Source organism: Polypterus senegalus, chromosome 14 (assembly GCF_016835505.1).
Source record: "Polypterus senegalus isolate Bchr_013 chromosome 14, ASM1683550v1, whole genome shotgun sequence".
Taxonomy (NCBI): domain Eukaryota; kingdom Metazoa; phylum Chordata; class Cladistia; order Polypteriformes; family Polypteridae; genus Polypterus; species Polypterus senegalus.
In genome coordinates, this window is record NC_053167.1 from 80,296,234 (window position 1) to 80,317,988 (window position 21,755).

The 21,755-nt window shown below is 38.2% G+C and overlaps 1 protein-coding gene across 1 annotated transcript in view; it reads left to right on the top strand.

Annotated features, from left to right (window-relative positions):
- nmnat2 (nicotinamide nucleotide adenylyltransferase 2) overlaps positions 1-21,755 on the top strand; it is a 347,686-nt gene that overhangs the window by 262,866 nt on the left and 63,065 nt on the right. Inside the window, exon 5 of the mRNA XM_039734773.1 lies at positions 19,541-19,664. Within this exon, the coding sequence (XP_039590707.1) occupies positions 19,541-19,664 (124 nt within the window). The remainder of the gene's footprint in view (positions 1-19,540; positions 19,665-21,755) is intronic.

Sequence of the window (21,755 nt, forward strand, 5' to 3'; positions counted from 1 at the left end):
TTGTTAAACTTTATTCCTTCTTTCTGCTTCTGATGTTCTCAAAACTGGAACAGCAGCATTAATGGTTTCTAATTAATTCTACTTCAGAAGCTTCCCGCTTTCCTGTGCGTAATTATAGTTTGTTTAAAATTCAGCACTTTTTTTGTCTCATTGCTATTATTTTAATTCAGCTTCCACTACTACGTGTATATTAAAGAAAAGTTTAGCTATTTAACTCCTGTGTAGGATCAGTTTATGTTTTGCCTGCCTTGTTGGTTTGATAAGGTCTGACAATCCCAAGAAGGATTAAGCAAGTATGATAGATAGACTGATAGACAAAAACATCAAAGAACACATTCACCTTTAAAAAAGTATACATACGCTTATAAAGTCCATAATCTATATAAAACTTGCTTTTGGAAATGACAGGAAAAACATACTCTACTCTATCATCTAAAACATAATGCCTTGTAATATATCATATTCTCAGCATGCTGCGAATATACACTGAGTGAATTATTAGGAACATCTTTACATCTGCTTATCCATGCAATTATCTAATCAGCAAAACATGCAAAAGCAACGTAATGCATAAAATCACGCAGATAAGCTTAGCACCTTCAGTTACTGTTCACATCAGACACCAGAATGGTGAAAAAAATCTGATCTCAGTAATTTTAACCATGGCATGATTGTTGGTGCGTGATGGGTTGGTTTAAATATTTCTGTAACTGCTGAGATTTTCACACACAGCAGTTCCTAGAGTTTACTCAGAATGGTGCAAAAAGCAAAAAAAAAAATCAGTGAACAGCAATTCTGCAGACAGAAATGCCTTGTTGATGAGAGGTCAGGAGAATGGCCAAGCTGGTTTGAGCTGACAGAACAGCTAAGGTAAATCAGATAAGCACTCTGTACAATTGTGGTGAGCAGAAATGCATCTCAGAATACAAAATATGTCAAACCATGAGGTGGATGGTCTACAACAATAGAAGAACATGTCAAACTCCATTCCTGTCAGCCAGGAACAGAAAGCTGAGGCTGCAGTGTGCACAAAGTCACCAAAACTGGACAGTGGAAGACTGGAAAATGTAGCCTGGTCCAATTAATCTCAATTTCTGCTGATACACATAGATGGTAGGGTCAGAATTCGGAGCCATCAACTTGAATCCATACAACTAACCTGCCTTGTGTCAAGAGTCCAGGCTGGTAGTGATGCTCTATTGGTGTGAGGAATGTTGCTTTCCTTGCGTAGTTTAGGCCTGTTAATACCAATCAATAATCATTTGAATGCCATGGTCTATGTGAGTATTACTGCTGTTCATGTGCACTCTTTCATGGCCACAATTTACCAATCTTTAAAATGCTGTTTCCAGCACGATAATGCACCATGCCACAAAACAACAGTCATCTCAAACTGGTTTCATGAACGTAACAATGAGTTCAGTGTTCTTTGGTGGCTTTTCCAGTCAATGTATCTAAATTCAATAGAACTCTTTTGGGATGTGGTAGAACAGATTCACTGTGTGATGCAATCATGTCAACTTGGTCCTGAAACTGAAAGGTATGTTTTCAGCAACTTTTGGAATCCATGCAATGACAAACTGAGGCTGTTGAGCAAAAGGAGGCCCTACCTAGTATTAGTGTAGTGTTCCTAATAATTTGCTCTGTGAGTGTATATTGTAATGGCATCTGGCAAAAAGATAAGACCTCTAAGAACATGGTCTGGAGCGCTGTAGTAAAATCAGCGTTTTTCTGAAGTGTTTTTCATATTGACCAGTGTATGAGGCATTGCTCATAGCAGCCAGCAGATTTTCCAGCATCCTTTTCTCCGCTACTGCATCCAGAGAGTCCAGGCTAGCATTCAGGGGAGAATCATCCTCCCTGATTAACTAGTTAAGTCTGTTGTCATCTCCTGTTCTCATATAACTGCCCCAACACACCAGTGCACAGAAGAGCATACCTTATATAAGTACTGTCTGCTGTTTACCCCATCTATCTCTTTATGAAAAGTGTCTTCTTCAGCCCAAATTTATTGTATTTACAGGCCTTATAATAACCACCCATGCTGAATGCACGGGCTAGAAACAGTTTGTAATGGGGTTGGGATCAAATGATGGATCAGGAAAAAAAACAAGTGAAGGTTGTAACTTAAAAAAAAATATGAAAGCTCAGATGTGACACAAAGCCGTTAGTCAGGAAACCTTGCAGAAGATTTTATAGCCAGAAAAAAACATGTAACTGGAGCAAAAATGTGAGTCATAAGTCATAGTAAAGGTACAGAAAAGATTTTGTAAGCAAAGAATGCAAAATATTAAATAAAAAAAGAATACTACATTTTGGGGGTTGATGTCACAATCCTACTCAACCAGGAAGTGAATGACACTGACCTTTACACCATTGTAACAATAAATTCACATGTCACACACTTCTAGTCACCCCGCTTAGCAATGGCATAGCAACTGTCAATAAATAACCCTTTAAATGGTGGTGCCCAGAAGAAAAACAACAAAGAAAATTAAGAAACAAAAGAATATACAAAAAATCAGTTTACAAGCCAGATCATGACACCCATATTGATTTCTCCTCCTGTCTGTTAACATCAAACCAGTGGTTATGTTGGGTTAAAGTTTGCCCAACATACTTTTAGCTAAAATTCCAATCCATTTTTAAAATACACCTAGAGCTTCTCAGCAGTAGCCACGCTGCACTTTCATTTTGTAAAACTCCATCAATTCATTTTTTAACCCAAATCCACTGTTCAGGGTCTCAAGGAACAGGCATCTGTAAATATTTTATGTCAAACTAACTCAAGTATAGCACATTTAAATAAATTTTCTTCCAGCAACTTAAGTTTTTTAATTTTGAATGAGACAAACTATTTGTGCTGGATGGGACTGGCTCCAGCGGACCCCAGTGACCCTGTGTTGGGATATAGCGGGTTGGAAAATGACTGACAAACTATCCTTGAAGCTGATAAATATGTACAGTAACAACTGACACTAGCTATGAGGAATAGTACTGTACATTACAGACCTGTCACTATTTTTAAGCATTTTCTGTGTTTGTGTGCATGTGTCCTTGAATGTAACTTGCTGCCTGCACACTAAATCCTGTCCCAGGTAAGCAGCATGATCAGCAGCCAATAACTGCCAGCCAATTTACACTTCACAGCAATTACATCTATAGCTATATAGATGTATAGTATAGCTGACACTTTTAGCGATCATTAAGTAAACATTGGCACATGTCACCGAATATAAATGCAGAGTTTTACAATAAGCTGTGTCACATGTAAGTGAGGTTCAGGAGGCAACTGTCCATATACCAGTATCCAAAGTAGACCTCATAGCTGTGCTGTCTCAGGGAAAGTGAAGTGATCATTCAGTAATGACAGCGCATCTCTGCTGAGGGATCAATTGTCAGTTAGTAATAGCTTTTCTACCATCATTATGCCTTTTAAAACTCTATGAGATACTGTGTCAACATCAAAATCTGTAGGATGTTTATACATAAAATGGTGTGAAAAGTAAAACAAATGATCAATCCAAAAAATTAAAAATCGCTGTGTAAAAAAATAAAATAAATCACCATCTTAAACTGAGTGTATGAAATGAATATCAAGACTTGAGTATATGAAATACACGTCAAAAATTTCTGCACCAATTTCTAGGTTGAGACTAATTGTGAATTTTGGAATTGTGTGTTCAGCAGTAGTGATTCCTGTGGCGCCACCTGACTGCCACCCCTGTTTCTCTGCCACTTCACTTCTGTCTAAGTGTGTAGTGATCCATTAGCAAAAAACAGCAGCTGTGAAGCATAGTACATATGGTCGCTTGTGCTGGTCATTTCTAGACATTTATGGTTTGAGTTTCTCTGGCTCTTATACTGAGGTTTTGTTTGCATAGCTGAGTCAAGTCAGACAACTCATAATTTCAAAAAACAACTGCATATGTGAAATGGGCCTTCTGTGCACTTAGAGGGTGATTGCCATTTCCATTTTCAAGATGGCATTTCCATTGTGGAGTGCATGGCTGCTTTCAGTTTTGGTTCATTTCATGCACCAAATTTTGGCGTTTCACTCACTTACTTTTTGTTACTAATTTTTTTTTAAATTTATTTCACCTACACAATTTTGAAGTTTATTTTATGGAGTCGTTCTTTGATGTTTATTTCCTTTTTTGGATAATTTTATGTTCTATTTTCAATGTTTACTCAAGACACCATTTTTTTAATTTCATAAGAATTATTTATGAATGCTTTTAAATCATTTCTGTTTATTTTTCTTTGTCTGGCACCTCCTGATTCCCTGGTATTAGAAAACCTCTACATATGACATGAGTCGTCTTGATGTCTAGTTATGCAAGATGTCAGGCTTTTTGAGTTTTGGCCTTCTAGACACCAAAAAAAACATAAATTTTTATGCCATTTTTGGACAACATTTTGTGCAGAAAATTATACCCTTATGAGTACACCAAAAGCTGTCTTCCCCAAAAATGACTAGAATCACTTGAATTTGTTTTGGCCACATTAACTTACCTCAAGTGTTCATCCCCAAATGGGATATGTGGGCTCAAGGTTACTTCTTTTCACAAAACTTTGAAAAATTTTGGATTGGTAATATACTGTAGGCATGTGGAGTGTCGCTTTATACTATTTCTCGGTTTTCCTCTAAGAGTCACATACAGAATGCATGGAGTATAGACTATTTAAAGGTCAGTGATTAATAATATGAGGTTATTTTTGATTTTTGACCATTTACCAAGGATCTGAACCTCTATGGACCTCTGCCACAGGGTGAAAAATAACACATTTCTATTACAATCCATTTAGACTTTAAACATTTATATTGAAGCACACATTCTAATATTTCAAATATCTGGTGCAGCTGTTTTTGTATATTATCTACCTCTACTTTAAGAGGTAAATCATTACATTTCTTATACACACCCTAGAGCAGGACAGCTTACGCTTTTTCAGACTTTTTTTTTTTGGTCTTTTATTCTTGGAAGTCACCACATGACATGCACACTTATCTTAAGCTTGCTACTCTCAACAGTTTTTAACTTTTGGAGATGTGTTTTTATCATTAGAAACTAATGAATTCTGTTTAAAGTTAAGATGAAAATAACTCATTTTCATTTTACCCTTAGGCTCAAGAGGTAATACTAGTGTCTCACATTGGTCTCAAGTTAGTTTAACAGTGTCCTCACCATCCATCATCAAAGGAAATTAAACAAGCCATGTATGCTACCTGTTTATATAAACAAATAATCAGCAACAAAACCGCCTTCCCTTCACCAGTCTCATGTGGCACATCCAGCTGCGAAAAATCTTTGTAACCGAAAGGTGTCAGTAACACACTGTTCCCCTGTCTCTCACAGCAGGTTCAGCAGTCTCTCGTGTCCCCTGTGGCTTTCACCAGCTGTCCCAGAAATGCTCAAGTCTTTCCCCAACACACACCTTAATTCTCGATTGGGGATTTTTTTTTTATTAAAAAAAGTCAGGCTGCACTCTTGTTCAATTAAAAGCAGTTTCATAAAATTTTTAGGTGAAAAATGAATTAACAAAGAAAAAAAAGTGAATAAAAAAAAAACCAAAAAAAAGCGACAACTCTCCAAAATTCAAAAGGAAAACACTTTAGTCTTTGACATTTGTTCTGGCCTACAGATTAGTCTCACACATTTGTTGTTTTTTGTTTAATTCTTTTTACTGCTATTTTATTATATTTAGCTAAATTTTTGTTAGTATTTTTCTTGTTAGTTGCTGTTAATGAAGTCCATATCATACACTATATAATTTCCCTAATCCGAAATTTGTGGTGCTTTCTGCTGCTCCTAAAAAATTGTGTGCTCTGCACTTGTGCATGATTTGTCAGCTATTGTGTAGCATACTGTACTCTGACAGTGTGTATGTCTGCTTGTGACCGTCTGTGCGATGATCTTTCTGATAAGTTAACATTTGTTGTTGTTGATTTTGTTTGTGGAAGGCTGTAGTTAATACATATGTTTAAAGATAAGCTTTCTGCGCTCCTTAACTTTTCTAAACCTGTCCCCAACATGCAGTGTTTTCTTCGGTAATAAAAGTGATAAATTGTGATGCACCACATAGATAAGGTTAGGGCTACAGCGGGTGATTCATTTTTCTGGTCTCGAAATTATGACTTGTCCACCAGGTTATTACCCAGGTCCATCCTCTTTGCAGTTTCTAGCATCTCCCCTGATCTATTCATTTTCTAACCGTACTTAAACTTAAAATCCAAAAATTAATATCAAAACCAGTCAGCAATGTTTCTGACTGCTCTGCTATATTTTAATTAAAATAGATTATAAAGAGCTCTTTTTATCCAAAGGGCTTGTCATTCTCTTATTTAGGGCTGTATTTTTCAGATGTAGGGCATACATGGCTAAAACAAGCTCTCTAACTAACAGGCGCACTAACATAAGTGTGAGTTTCATTATTGAAGAATGTGGCCAGTAATGAACTGTAGCACACTGATGTTACCTGCAAGTGACTGTATGCAATAATTTGCACAGCACAATGTCTGGAAAATTTATTTTAGTAAGAAGTGAATCTTGTCTAAAATACAGAACAATTAATGAGTTATTAAGAATAAGTCAAGGCACCTACATTATAGCTAATATTAAAGGAAAGGCTTAGGGAGTACTGGACATGTGTTCACACTGTACATGGAGGATTTACAATTTTTTGATAATTTACACGTCAGTTCACAATTTTGTCCTACACAGGTATCGTTGAACTAAATGCCTGTTCCCTCAAGATATATTTTCTAACTCCAGCCCTGCAGTGTAACACTAGCAGTGCTACACTAAAACTGAATCGCCTCCAGACTCGTTTGAAGTTTATTCTCCTAGGCTCATCTTCCTCGCTTCCTTGTTCCTTCCATAGGAACACTGCACTGAATTTTGCCAGAAGGCAGTGAACTTGAGTTAACGCAGGCCTAATGATCAGCTTCTTCAGCTCTGGGCCAGAAAAGCGTTTTCTGTTTTAGTTTTTGTGTCAGCCCCCTCAGACTCGTTTAATGTTTCTTTCGTGAATGCTATCTTTATGTTTTATTAGCATTTGTCACATACTGAGATGTTAGGATCAGTAATTATGCCCTGCAGCTATTTCAAAAAATCCAATATGATCATTTTGTATTATTTCTCATTCAATTGTGTTTTATAATTAGCTAACTAGTGAGTTTTTATTTCTTTAATCAAATGAGGCAGACCACTCAGACCACTCTCATATTTATTTTATAAGTGCCTACTGTTGTATTAGGCCAAAACGTAGAGTGTAATTAGTGCTGCTTGTTAATATTTTTGGGTCAGTGTTGATGTACATGTACTGCTGGAGAAAGGGCTTGGGGAGTCGTGAAAAGGGAGCCTTCAAGAACAGCCTTGATAGGTCATGGAATCCTGGGAGAAACAACTTTTGAAGGCAGGCTCAGTAGGGCAATGGGCTATGCTTTGTTTTGCCATGTTTTTTAATTGGTTTTCTCCCTTTAATCATTCCTCATTGGTCATTATTGTTTAATAAACACACTACTTTGGTATTTTTGAGGCATGCTTGGTATCATTCTTTGTTTCTGCTGATAAAGTCTGATGGGATCTCATTCTCATTCCAACCTTGCGTCCACCTTTGGATGGTGACAGCAGGGCTTGAACACGGGTCATTAAAACTACAAGCAGCAAGTTCTGGCACTCAGCTAAACATAGATCGCAGTTTAGAACAGCGGTAGAATTTCCTCCTTGTAAATTTAATACCATGAGTTTGTGTTCCAGTGTGCTGCTTCAAAAAGGATAGCTGAAGGTAGCAGGAGAGACATCCTGAGTGAATTCCTCAACAAGGGGCAGCATGCCACAAAGCTGAGCTAAGAGAAAGCCATTGGTGCTTAAGAAGCTCCTCTGGAGCTGGCAGCCAGATCAGCCACTGACTGAACAGAGATGTCCATTTAGCTAAGTGGGAGAACTCATTGGGTGACTCTGGTCACGGCTTCCAACAATCCGAGTTTGATCATAAAAGGTGAGTGGCATCCTGAGCAAATTCTTAAGCAGAGATAAATCATCATTGATCCCCACTTGTTACAAGTGTTTTATGATTAATGTGAACAATATCTTCACCAGAAGAAAGCTAATATGCTTTACAGCTCTGTACCTGTTGATTTGTGTCCGGCATAAGTGCATCCTGTCCAAGGTAATCAATGGAATGGAAACAACTCTGGCAAGTGAAAAGGTTCAAGGTGAAAAAAATCTCTGAATGAAGATGTCAATCCATCACAGCAGTCGCAGCTAAAACTTTCAGATCAATTTAATTAAACTTCCTCTTTGAATCATCTTATCTTTATAACCCTTTGTAGACTCCTCTTAAAAATAAACAGTAAGCATTCAGTAAAATTAGATAGTACTTTATTTGTCCCTGGAGGGAAATTTGGCATTCTACAGAAGCTCTTTAAAAAAAATAAATAAAAATAAAATACTGTATACATACACTCACACGGTGGTCTGAACACACACCAGAATGACTGAACAGTTAAAAGATTAAAAAGAAAGAAACTGAGGCATTATGCAGGTGTATTGCTTTTGTTATAATGGAGTCCCAGTGGCATTTCTTGACACATTTCTACTGAATAATTCATTGGCTGAAAGTCCTCAGTGTGTCAGAGAGGGGATGAGCAACATTGTTCATAATGGCATAATGTTTGAATTCTCTCCTTCATTACAACCTCCAGGGGGTCCTATAACTGAACCTGACCTTTTAATTAGCTTGTTGATTCAGTGTACCCCTATTGAAGTGATGTTACCACTTTAGCCCACCACAGTGTAGAAAATCACACAGGCCATCACAGAGTTATAGAAGATGTGAAGGATGTCACTTCCCATGTTAAAGGGACACAGTCTCCTAAGAAGAAAAGAGCCTGCTCTGCCCTTTCTTGTAAAGTTCCTCTGTGTTCCAAGATCAGCAGTTCTGTCATTGATGTAGACCCCCAAATACTTGTAGGAGTGCTCTACCTCTACATCCACTCCCTAAATAATGACTGAACATAGAGGCTCATTGGTGCAATGGAAGTCAATAACCAGTTCCTTGGTTTTACTGATGTTAAGCTGCAGACAATTCTTTCTGCACCAAGAAACAAAGTTCTCCACTTGACTCCTATATTCTGTCTTATCCCCCAGAAGTGACATGACCTGCTGTTAAATTTAGTCTGAGGTGTACTGAGGTAAAAACAAGTTCCCAATGCCTCTTTTAGTTTTTTCCACTTGCTCTTATTTTCTTTATATTCCTTCATAGTTTATATTAGTACAGATTTGTTGATGTTTCATTGTGCCTTATAATAAACCAATGTCATGCCCATAATTGGCTGTCTTGAGTTTCTTACAGCTAGGATATTGTCATCCCAGAAGCCTGTAACAGAAAAAGCAGTTTCATAAAATAAATGGATGAATACTTTAGATAGCAGGCTATGGGCCACTTAAGCAGTGACATCATGTTGTGACAGACGCAGTGCACACCAGAGACATGACTGCAATCCAGAGTTCTAATGCAAAAAGAGTGCACATGGAGTAAGGGGCGAAGACCTGTGCTCAGGGTCTAATAATTAATATTTATGACATTGACTCTGATAATAAGACTCAGTTTGATACTTTTCAAGTCAAAGTTTTTTACTCAAAATCATGGTGTAGGTTAATTTGGCACATAAAAATGTGTTCTGAAGTTAATTTTTTTAAATATCTTGTCTGTTTGTAAGCTTACAACGGGACTGATGGTACAAAGGTCCATATGCTATGCATTAGGAGTGCAAACTGTACAAGTAATTTGTCATGGGAGGTACAGAACTGAAAAATACCAAACATATCCTTTAAGTAATTTACAGTTGACACTAAAATTGGAGGAAGAGCAGATACTGAGGAGACAGCAAAAAGGCAAGGTAAAACAAACATAGATTTTAAATCAAAGATGAATAACGCTGACTTGCAGGAGCAAAAATCAGAAAAGAACTGTAATGGACCCAACCTTTTTTACCCTTAATTGATGCAATTATGAAACCGAAATTTAAAGAAAATGATACATAAAAATTATGGAACCTAAGCCAAGGAATGTTATGCTCATGGCCTATATGTGAAAGTGAGACTGTATCTGGAGTATTGAGGATGTAGTGGTGGTCACTATGCAAAGACATAGCAGTTCTTGGAGCTCTTTGGTCGTGTATGACTTGTGCTCAGAGTGAGTGACTTGAGTTTACCATTAAAATGATCAGTCTGCCTGTGCCATGTGCTACACTGTGAGCAGAAGTCGCTGCAGTTCTTTTCCTGTCAGCAATGCTACGTGCCTGTACAGCTTTGCTTTTCCTGCCAGCTAAGGTGCATGACCACATTGTCATTTACTGTGAGAAGTACCTGAAGCCCAATTATGTGGGTGATGTAGCCTGCTCCTCCAGCTCTTGGGTCATGTTACACATGCCATATCATAAGCGTTTAACAAAGGCCAATATAAAGGTTCAAAGCCCAGTTGTTTATGCACAACAGACAGACAACCCTTAGCACTTTATAATAATTGATATATATATATATATATATATATATATATATTGACTGATAGATGGAGCCCTTTCCCATCCGGGAGGCTATCATAAAGGAAGGGCAGGAGGAGCAGTGAAGCGGCTCCTCAGATTCTTGCAAGGTTGAAGTTTGGCACAGCCCTGTTGGGTTCGGTGGGGGTCGCCACAGCTGCAAATCCTTATTTTGCGCTTCCACCTCACCTGAGAATGCTTCCAGAAAATGCTGGCGGGCCATCTGGAGTGCTCCCAGGTGCAGCATAAAAGGATCCAACTGCCTTCAATTGAGTTGGGAGGAAGAGGGATGAAGTTTGCTGGAGGAAGAGTGGAAGTGGAAAGACAAAGACAGAGAGAGAAAGAGAAGGAGAGAAGAAAAGTGTTGTGTGCTGTTTATTATACTGTGCTTGGTGCTGGTGGAAAACAAGTGAAAAGCTTTTCTGGCTTGGTAATAAAGCCTTTGTGTGTTGTGGAAACTTGTGCCTGTGTCTGTCTGTGTTGGGTTTAGGGAGCTGGTGCACCACCTGGTAGCCACAATATATAGATTCATATTAGACAGACAGAATTTTGTGTCCCCATGAGGAAATTTGGCGTAACATTGCCAGAATTTGTAAAATAGTTTACATTGTAAATTAGAGATAAATAATCTCATGCTGTGAGAGAGAGGGAAGATGCCAGTAGCTGGTCTAAAGTGATCTTAAAAGGGAGTCATGCCAAAAATGAGTGTGTCATTCAAAAGGACTTTTGTTTTCCCACAGATTGATCCAAGAAGATCATTGCAAGGTAAGGCAGCTTTTTGTAGTGCAGTAGTTGGCACAAGACTTCTAGAGGGGCTAAAAAGTTGCCAGTCTTGGTCTACTTTCCCTTGCTGGAACCTCTTAAATGAATAAATAGGGAAATGTGTAGCCACTTGGCCGTTTACAGTAGACATACATCAGGGATGTAGTTTTCCCAGACACGCCACAATAATCCTAGAAGTGACTGGGTGGATGGTCTGTAAATGAGAATCCTTAACAAGTTTTAATGATTCACACAGAGAACCGTAGACACATGGAATAAGTTACCAAGAAAAGTGGCAGACAGTGGGATTTTAGGGACTTTCAAAACTCAACTTAATGTTGTTTTGGAGGAATTAAGTGGATAGGACTGGCGAGCTTTGTAAGGCTGAGTGGCCTGTTCTCATCTAAGTCTTTCTAATGTTCTAATTTTGTACTTGGAAAATGATTGGTGATGGGGTAGTGGAAGATTAAAGCAGGAAATGGAAGATACATTGTAAAGGAGATGGAAAATAGAGAAAGCATGAGCAGGACATTTTGTTTAGATCAGGGGTCCCCATCTCTGGTCTTGTAGGGCCCCAGTGGCTGCAGGTGTTCATTCTAACCCATTTCTTAATAAGCTTACTGTTTGGCTGCTAATTAACTTAATTTGAATTAATTTTAATTGATATGTTTTTTTTTAAGATTTGTTCCCTTGAATTTCTTCACTGTTTCTCAGAATTTCTTAATTTCTTTCCTTAAATGGCACCCAAATACAAATGGCCTCAAACACCAACTAATTTCACTCCATCCAGGTGCTTAATTAGGTGCCAATTCTTGTTGTTAATTAAACTCATTCTTTTATTCCATGCCTTATTTCTGCTCTCATTGTGCAATAGCAGACATTTCTGAAATTGTTGATTTTCTCTTTTCTAAGAGCACTACTAAAATGTTTTGGGGACCTGAGTGGATCAACATTCCTAAACCTTAAACTTTCTTTATTTTCAGATATTGAATGATCGACAATGTTGGTCTTGTTTTGCTGGTCATGTTTTGGTTCATTTTCTATCTCATTATTGTTTGATGAAAATTAAGGAAAAATAAACAATTAAGGGGTCTGAGTCTTCAAGAGCAAGTCAATTTAAATTAATTCAAAAGAAATTAATTAGGAGCGAAATCAGGTAACTAATTAAGAAAAGGGTTGGAATAAAAATCTGCAGCCACTGGGGCCCTCCTGGACTGGAGTTGGGGACCCCTGGTTTAGATAGACCGAGTGAGACGAATAGGTTTTACTTGTTATTTGGTACTCTATAAGTCATGTTTGAAACGCATTACTTACAGTATGTGTAAAGTAGTCTCTTGTTCTTCATCATATCGGGTCCACTTGTTGTTCACAGCTTCCCTGTCACTGGGTATATTTATACTGTACAAGTATGATAAGTGGCACAGCAGACAAAGCAGAATGTACTGTATATCCATATTTAAAACAATTTATGGAAAGTGGGGAAATGTAATGAAACTGAAGAACCATTGCCAACTGAGTCCTCTCTGCCAGCCCGTGTGTACTGTGAGTGGATGACTTCTTGCTTCCCTGAGCTTTCATGCTTTAATTTTTGGCTTGACTTCATTCCCATTGTCAGTAAAGTCTAATTACCGGATGTCCCTGACAGCTTGATCTAGTGATCTACTCCTTCTGTTGTCGATGTTTATGAACCCAAGTTGGTTGTATTTTTGTCAATGAATAGTTAATTGTAGTTGTGCTTCAGTGGCATCAATAATTGGAATGAGGAGGCAGTATAAATTGGCCCAGTGTGGAGGAGGGTGCTGAGTGCACTAGTGTGCCCTGCAATAGGCTGCCTCTTCATTTAAGGCTGAAACCTGCCCTTGTGCTCAGTGCTGTAACTCTGTATAAAATTAAATGTGTGCAAGAATTAATGGACGGATACAAAATAACAAATTATAAAGCCTATTCACCTTTCTGTCCTCCATTAGGTTGTCAGATTATTATGGGGTTGTGTTATCAGCCATGTTAAAGTTTAGGCTTTTCTTTGTTTATACCCTTAAACTTTCTTTTTTTTCCTTAGTTACAGTAGCTTAATTTGACTTGTGGAGTTGTTTGATTTAAATATCCGGTCACTTAAATTGTTTTATAATATTTATAATTTTCTAAAATTCTCTGCACAGTTGTTTTAATTGCACAATGAATTTCTTTAATTTTTTTTTTCTAACCACAGCTTATGTTCTCTCATAAAGATTTAAAAGATACCCGAGTGAGATGTGGCTCATTTACTCAGTGCTTCAAAAATAGGTCATGTGCATACGCAGGCCTCTTTGTGAACAATGTTTGTACTTCACCGCAAATCTAAAGGGTGACTTTTAAATTACTGCTGGGCCAGAACCGAGCTGACAGCTGTCTATAACAGTGGGTTTTGCTACAAGACTGTCAATTTGGAAGTGCTGGAGCTCTGTTTATTTCTGTGGTTATTTCTATTCTGTCCTGATTTTTTTTTCTCTCTTCTCATCATTAATGCAATTAACTAAAATTAATCAATTCATCCACTAATTTTCAAAACCTACCTCTTCAAGTTTAGAGATGCACTTCTTGCTATGTGTCATGAACTGCAGTTATAGCTAAAGTGAAACCTTTTCCCAAAATTTTTAAATTGTTTATTATTATAATTCTTTTTCGGAAACACATGGATCTGTGGTCCACAAAATAAAATGGTTCATATCGAGCAAGTTGAACTTTTCATTTTTTCCAAGATAATTTTTTGTTTTCACCATAAAAAAATACAACTTTCACAGAGATCACTTTGGTGATAGTATTGTATGTGTGTGTCGGCATGCATTTCTCACTTGTATCCTGTATTAAGTGCCTTCTGTGATGTGCCTGGTGCTCAGCAGATGTCGCTGTGCTTCCTTTTCATTCCCTCTATAACATGGTCATGGTGAGTTATCAATATATATTTTATTACAATTAAACTTTCTGCTCACCAGTAATACTCTCAGCAGTTGGCCCTGCATTTCCTTCTGCCATGTCACTTTAGGCGCTTTTCCACTGCATAGTACGGCACAGCACGGTTCAGTACAGCTCACCTTGGTTCGGCTCAGTTCGGCTCGGTTTGCGTTTCGACTGCAGTTTAGTACCGCTTTAGAGTGGGCGGGATTATTCACGTGTCGTTAGAGTTGCGCCTCTACTGCCGTGACACCGTGGAACTTTTACAACAACACGCAGACAACGACAACACTTTAGCTCGACGACGCGCAGGGTAAGCATCTAAAAAGCACGTCACTAGCTAACTTTTATCACTGTTGCAAAGCATAAAATGAACTTAACTGCCAGTGTAACATTAAAATGCTGATTCTGTATATTACAGATCTTCCACATTTTGCAAAAAAGTCGCCGCAATAGACCATCTGTTTGGACATTTAACCGTGCTTCAGAGTGGTGGGATGTGATTGTTCCCGGTTTTACAAACACTCAGTGGCTGGAGAACTTTCGAATGTCTGAAGAAACATTCATCCACTTATGCAACAAACTGCGTCCAGCGATGGAGAGACGGGACACAAACTTCCGCGTGTGTGTACCTTTAAAGAAAAGAATAGCCAGTGACGCAGTAATGACGATTTTCTCCAGCCAATCAGTGACCAGCAGAGTTTACCGTCCGTTTTGGTAGCGGTTGGGCGCTTGGAACCTCGGCTGAGGTGGTACTAAAAAAAGGACCAGGTACCAGGTACTGTTACCAGTGGAAAACGCCCCAAAAGTGAGCTGAACTGAACCGTGTCGTGCCGTACTATACAGTGGAAAAGCGCCATTTGTGGATCACTTACTTTTCAAAGGTAGTTGCAAAATCAAATCTTTTGACTTTTCAGAATGTATCAGGTCATAGCTTTCAATTAAAACCAAGAGCAAGCCCCATTAGTTTGCCAGTACCAGCAGATTGCCACACCATACGTGCTTGACACTCAGTGGATGCTACAGCTACCATTCTTTTTCTTTACATCATTTAATCATCTTCTGTGATTTGCTTCATGCTGAGCAAATGTCCCTGCTCGTTTTTTTTGTTTTTTTTTCTGCCATGTCACGTTCTTGATCATTTTGTTGTAGCAAGCACTTGATTCACCATGGCATATCAAGTCATAAGCTTTCAATGAAGAACAATATCAAGGTTCTAGCCCCAGTAGCTCATGATTTATTATGTGGCAGATGGACAGACCTTAGCATTTTGTATATAGATATACACACACATATATATTTATGTAATTTTGGAATGTGTTCTACTCCAAATGATCCAATTTTGTGGTATCTTTGCATGGTCACTACCATGTTGTGTGGGTTTGTTATGCCAGTTGTCAGTCAGATGATGCCACGATTACATGACATGCTGTGATATCACATTCTGTCTATTCAAGATTGTGGTATTAGGTTGTAAGTATCCTAGTGGATCTTTGGTTAGAATCTCCATTGTTACAGACAATTCTTCCTGGTTAGTGCCCTGGTTTTTGGTCTTTCAGTTTAGTTTGACAACTAGTTATACTGGTGATCTTTAGTCTCTCTTTTGACTTTGCCTTTGTCTTTTCCCCTGTAGTATATTGTAAGTCTGGACTTTTGGGGATTCCTTAGTAATAAGGAATTATGGGTATTGGGGAGCTATTAGGAAGTAGATAATAATAATAATGAGGCTGTGTACATGTACTCTGAAATGATCTTAGCAAAGGACCTATTAAAGTTTACTAATTTGAACCTGTCTCCACCTTCTTCCTTTTTATTAGTACAATATTATTGCCCATAGATATAACATCACCCTTGGTACAATTCATTCCCTAGCATTTTCTTTAAAAAAATATTTGTAATCTCTTTCAGCCATATGCATGTTGTGCCCAAAATATTTAATTACAGTATAAAGTGGATACCAACACTAGATGAAGCACCATTCTATTGCAGGGCATACTAACATGGGCATACAACCATACAAGGTTAATTCATCCTTGAAATGTCTGAGGAAAATGAAGCACTTAAAGAAAACACTTGTAGACTGCAAACTTTAGGGGGCACTGCATTAAGGAGCCCAAAGTACCAACAAAAGAGGTGAATCATTACAATCAAAACTAAAATACACAGGAAGTACCATGAAAGAGCAATACAAACAATAAACAATAAAACCTCTACACGTACACTATAACAAATGAGAACCCTGCCATCTCTCTAGGGTTTTGGTCCAGTGTACTACACATATTACACCCATCCAGTCCCTCTTTTGACAGTACACTACCCTTGCCTCTGACTTTACTCCTTATTAAGAGTTCACCCAGCTGGTAGAAATGGGGCACTTTTATACCCCACCCTGAGTTCACTTCTGAGGCAACCCAGGAAACCACTTCCAGGTTCACAATTACTGTGCAGAAACCTTGATGCCATCAGCTTAGAGCCACTCTCCTGATAGACCCTGTTGTTTTTCCACTGTTATGACTTTGTAGAATCTTGTTCCTGTCTAGTAGCACTCCCTTCTGGCTCTTTTTTAGATTTCCATCTGATTTACTATTTCAAGATAATGAAAATGTGCAAGTTCTACAATGACACCTTCTTCGGTTGGTTCTGAATCTGGTACTTTGGAGTTGTAAGGTGGCACTATCACTCCTGGTATTAGCCAACTGAAATAATTATTTAAATGTATAACCTTGTATTGGACTAAACAAATTTGAAAATAAATTGATCAGTACATTTCTTTGTTTAGGTAATTGTGATGTTCACGCAGTGGCACAGTGGTTATAATTACTGCTTCTTAGCTTCAGGTGATGAGAGGATGTACATTCTCCAGTTTTCCTCCCACATATACAGTTGTGCTCATAGGTTTTACATATCCTGGGAGAATTTTTGAAATATTGATCATTGTTTGGAAAACATACGTTATCATGCAGAAAGGTTTCCTTTTTTATTAGGGAGTGTGCTCAGGCGAGGCAAATTATTATCACATAATTGTGTGTGCCTATTTTAAATCATAATAATAACTAAAATCACCCAAATGGGCCTGATCAATGGTTTACATACCCTTGAATGTTGGGGCTGATAATATCCACCAAAGTTGACACACACAGGTTCAAATGTTGAATGTAATCAGTGTCTGTGTATAAATAGTCAATTTAAAATCATGCAGAGCTCCACTGACCTTGCTAGATACCAAGCCATGGGGAAAGCAAAAGAACTGTCAAAAGACCTGCAACAAATGGTTATGAATTTGTATAAATCAGTAAAAGTATATAAAAAGATATCAGGAGATCTGAAAATGCCTGTCAGTTCAGACACTAAACTGGGCCAATTTATACTGCTTCCAGGGGAAAGTTAGGGTTTCTGCTGTTACCAAGGCTCGGTCAGGTAGACCAACTGAGATTTCAGCCACAACAGCCAGGATTATTTGTCGAGCTGCCAAGAAAAACCCACCAGCCACTTCAGCTAAGACACAAGCTTCTCTGCAAACAAGTTGCGCTGCTGTTTCAAGATACACCATAATGAGATACTTGAACAAAAATGGACTGCATGATCAAGTTGCCAGAAAAAAAGCCTTTACTGTACCAACGCCACAAAACAGCCCACTTACAATATGCCAAACAGCATCTAGACAAGCCTCATATTCCATCAAATTCCTTTGGAGTGATGTGACCAATATTGAACTTTATGGCCACCATCATAAATGTACGATGATGCATGGAGGTGGATCTCTGATGTTCTGGGGGTGTGTGAGCTACAGTGACACAGGTAACTTAGTGAAAATTGATGACAAGATGAATGCAGCAGGTTACTGGAAAATATTGGAGAACAACTTGCATTCATCAATCCGGAAGCTTTGCAAGGGACATACTTGGATCTTCCAACATGACAATGATCTAAAATACAAGGCCTTCGCTGGCTACAGCTGAAAAACTGAAGGTGCTGGAGTGGCCATCACAATCTGCTGACCTCAGTTTTATTGAGCCACACTGGGGAGATCTCAAACATGCAGTTAGTGCAAGACAACCCAATAATTTACAGGACCTGGAGGCTTTTTGCCAAGAAAAATGGGCAACTGTACCACCTGAGAAAATCAAGGGTCTCATCCACAACTATCAGAAAAGGCTGATTAATGGTTGTGCTATTCTGTGTTGCCTTATAGTTTAATTTGGATTCCATTAAAAGTAAATGAAATGTCTTTTGCCTGATCGGTCATCTTTTTTTTAAAGTATAGTATGCATCTTACAAATTCTACCAGGGTATGTAAACTTATGAGCACAACTGTAATTGACATGCAAGTTAGCTGATGTTTCTGAAATGGACAGGTGTGCATGACTGGCACTTCAATCAGGAATGGCCTCTGCCTTGTTCTTAATGCAGTTGTGACAGCCTTTCCTAAACCTAAGTGATGAGGTACAAAACATGGAAGTGTGGCTGGATGTATTTTGTATTTTACTGTGTTTTAAATCAAGTAGCATATTCAGACTCATTCTAAATTACATCGAGCCTCCTAAACTTATATAAACTGGATCACCTATTTACCAGCTAATCAGTTTAAACCCTTTTGACAGAGTTTAGTACTAATTATGTTGTCTACTCTCCTGACATTATGAAGCCCAGTACAAAGGCTGGTCACTGGGGTGAAATAACAGAATTGGGACTTACGAATGCCTTCCATGGTGACAGAAATATGTAGGTCACTGTAAGAATTAACTGTAATGTGGGCTACTCAAGAGCAGTGGTATTAAAATACTTTAAAAACGACATCATGGAATTTTTAAATGAACTCACATGTGCACTCAAATTAGCCATACGTATACTTACTTTACTTTCCCTACTTCATATATGATGGTTTTTGACATATTCAGCATCCCTGAACTCAATTTGACTAGCTCTGTCCATGTGTCAGGATATGAGTGGTTATGATAACGCAAAAACAAATCTCTCAATCCAAATGAAACTTAACACAGCTATTTGCCTATTAACTGAGGAAAATTGCTGCAGTGGATTTTGTTGCACAGAGATAATGATTTCAGATGGCACTATTGTAATGCTAAAATCATAGTTCTTTAATAGAAAATGTAGTGCCTCACACATCAGTTTTTTATTTTAATATTGAAAACAAAGTTATTTGCAGAAAAAATAAAAATAAATTATTTTTCTTCTCGGCATTAATTAATTAGCATTTCTCCCAATTTTTGGAACTTTTTAGCATAAAGCTTTTTGATTACTTAAACTTTCTTCTCTCTTTTTTTTCTTGTTTCCTAGAGGGTAACAGGATGCATCCTGTCAAACGTGAACACTCCTTCAACAACTCCTGTGATTGGACAGCCACAGAATGGGACACGCCCCATCTACCAAAGCACCAACCTTTCAAACAAGCCAACTGCAGGCAAGTGATGTTATTTTGATAATTCTACTCACCAGCACCACCACCACCACTTTCCACTGTCTGCTCTCATGTAGCTCTGTATCAGTGATGTGGTGTACTATAGTGCTGGTAACTGCATAACATTCTGTTGGGTCCATTTTCACGTTGACTGCATACCTCATTTGTATGGTATGAAGTTTCATTCTTTACTCTATTGGAATAGTGCCCTGTGCCAGACTGACATTTCATCTTGGGCTAATTTCTATCTTAAGTACCAGACACTGCAAGGTGTAGGCTTACCCAGTGAATGGATAGCACTTTCATTTCAACTTCGTACAAACCCTGAATGTGATAGAAAGGTTTGAAAATACATGTTGTTTTGATTTCTCCATTAGTATTTTGTTTCATATTGCTTACAGATATATATACTGAATTTACAGTGGAAGTATTCAGATATTAATTTATTTAGAAACACAGCAGGTTTGTGGATTCCTAGAGGCTATGCCGAGAGCATCTGAGATAAGACAGGAACCACATCTGGATGTAACACTTACTTGTATCTATTCTAATGCACGATCGTATATTTACAACTAGCAAAATACCCGCGCTTCGCAGCGGAGAAGTAGTGTGTTAAAGAAGTAATGAAAAAGAAAAGGAAACATTTTAAAAATAACATAACATGATTGTCAATGTAATTGTTTTGTCACTGTTATGAGTGTTGGTGTCATATATACTGTATATATACTAGCAAAATACCCGCGCTTCTCAGCGGCGAAGTACTGCCTTAAAATTTTTATTAAGAAGAAAATTAAACCTTTTTAAACTGAGGGAAAAATACAAATAATTATTTGTTAAGGATCTTTTGTATACCACATTGTGAGTTCGCCCTCCGGTTGTAATATGACCAAGCTGTGCGCTGAGCTTACTCTTGAGCATGCAACATACAGTTGGCCATGTGAACAGTAATCAAATCTCACAGCTTGGATTGCTGCTGTCATAATCGGTTTGAGTTTCATGGTTTGTTTCAATCAAACTGCCCATATAAGGCACTCCGCTGTTTTTGTGGAGCAGCCTTTACACAGCTTCTCCACTGTTTTATAAACAAGCGCCATATAAGGCTGTCGTTTTTCCTTGCTTAGCCAACAAGGCAGCCTTTTATTTAATCCACGGGTTTTCCACTATTTTATTGTTTTCTCCGTGATTGCAGTCACAGTCAGTTCACGTGATTACGTGGGAGGCGTGATGATGTCACACGCAGCTCTGCCCCCACGGCCGTCGAGCTAGAAAAATAGGTTCCAGTTATGACCATTACGCATAGAATTTCGAAATGAAACCTGCCCAAATTTTGTAAGTAAACTGTAAGGAATGAGCCTGCCAAATTTCAGCCTTCTACCTACGGGGAAGTTGGAGAATTAGTGATGAGTGAGTCAGTGAGTGAGGGCTTTGCCTTTTATTAGTATAGATACTCAGATAATACTCACACAGACTGTTGGACAGTTGAACTCCAGTCCATACTAATTGCTACCGTACCTTCCTGTCCCTCTATAACATGGTAGCTCATCTCTCTATTATAATAAAAAATCCTGGGACGAGACAAGACTTTTTAGCCTGGGAGGAGACGTGACTTTTCAGAGAGATACTTTCACGTCCCCGCAAGACGAGACTTTGTGCCAAGAGATTTAACCAAGAGATTTAAAGAATTCACAAACATTGGCGTGATACGTGAAGAACAGGTTAGAGATAATGAAAGTACAAAAATTGAAAATCTCAAAAAATGATGGTAAAGATCGCATTAGCAAAACAAACGGAAATAATTACTCGGTGAAATAACGGAACACCAAAAAGAGATCAAATACTGTATATTGTTCGGATTAAACTTTAAGTGAGAGACTTGTAGATCTAGTCTAATTCTGTTGCCATCAGAGAAAGTAGTGTTTCTTCCCAGTGAAGAGGCCTATCCGGCGAAAATTAAAAGATCTGTTGTTTGGTGAAAGTGAAATCCACATACGGCGGCAGAAATGCGTGAGTGGCTGGCACGTAGCGCAGGCCGAGGGTTGGCGAGTGAAGCAAGCAGGAGGAGAAGCCCCCTAGTACTTACACATAAAGAGCCAT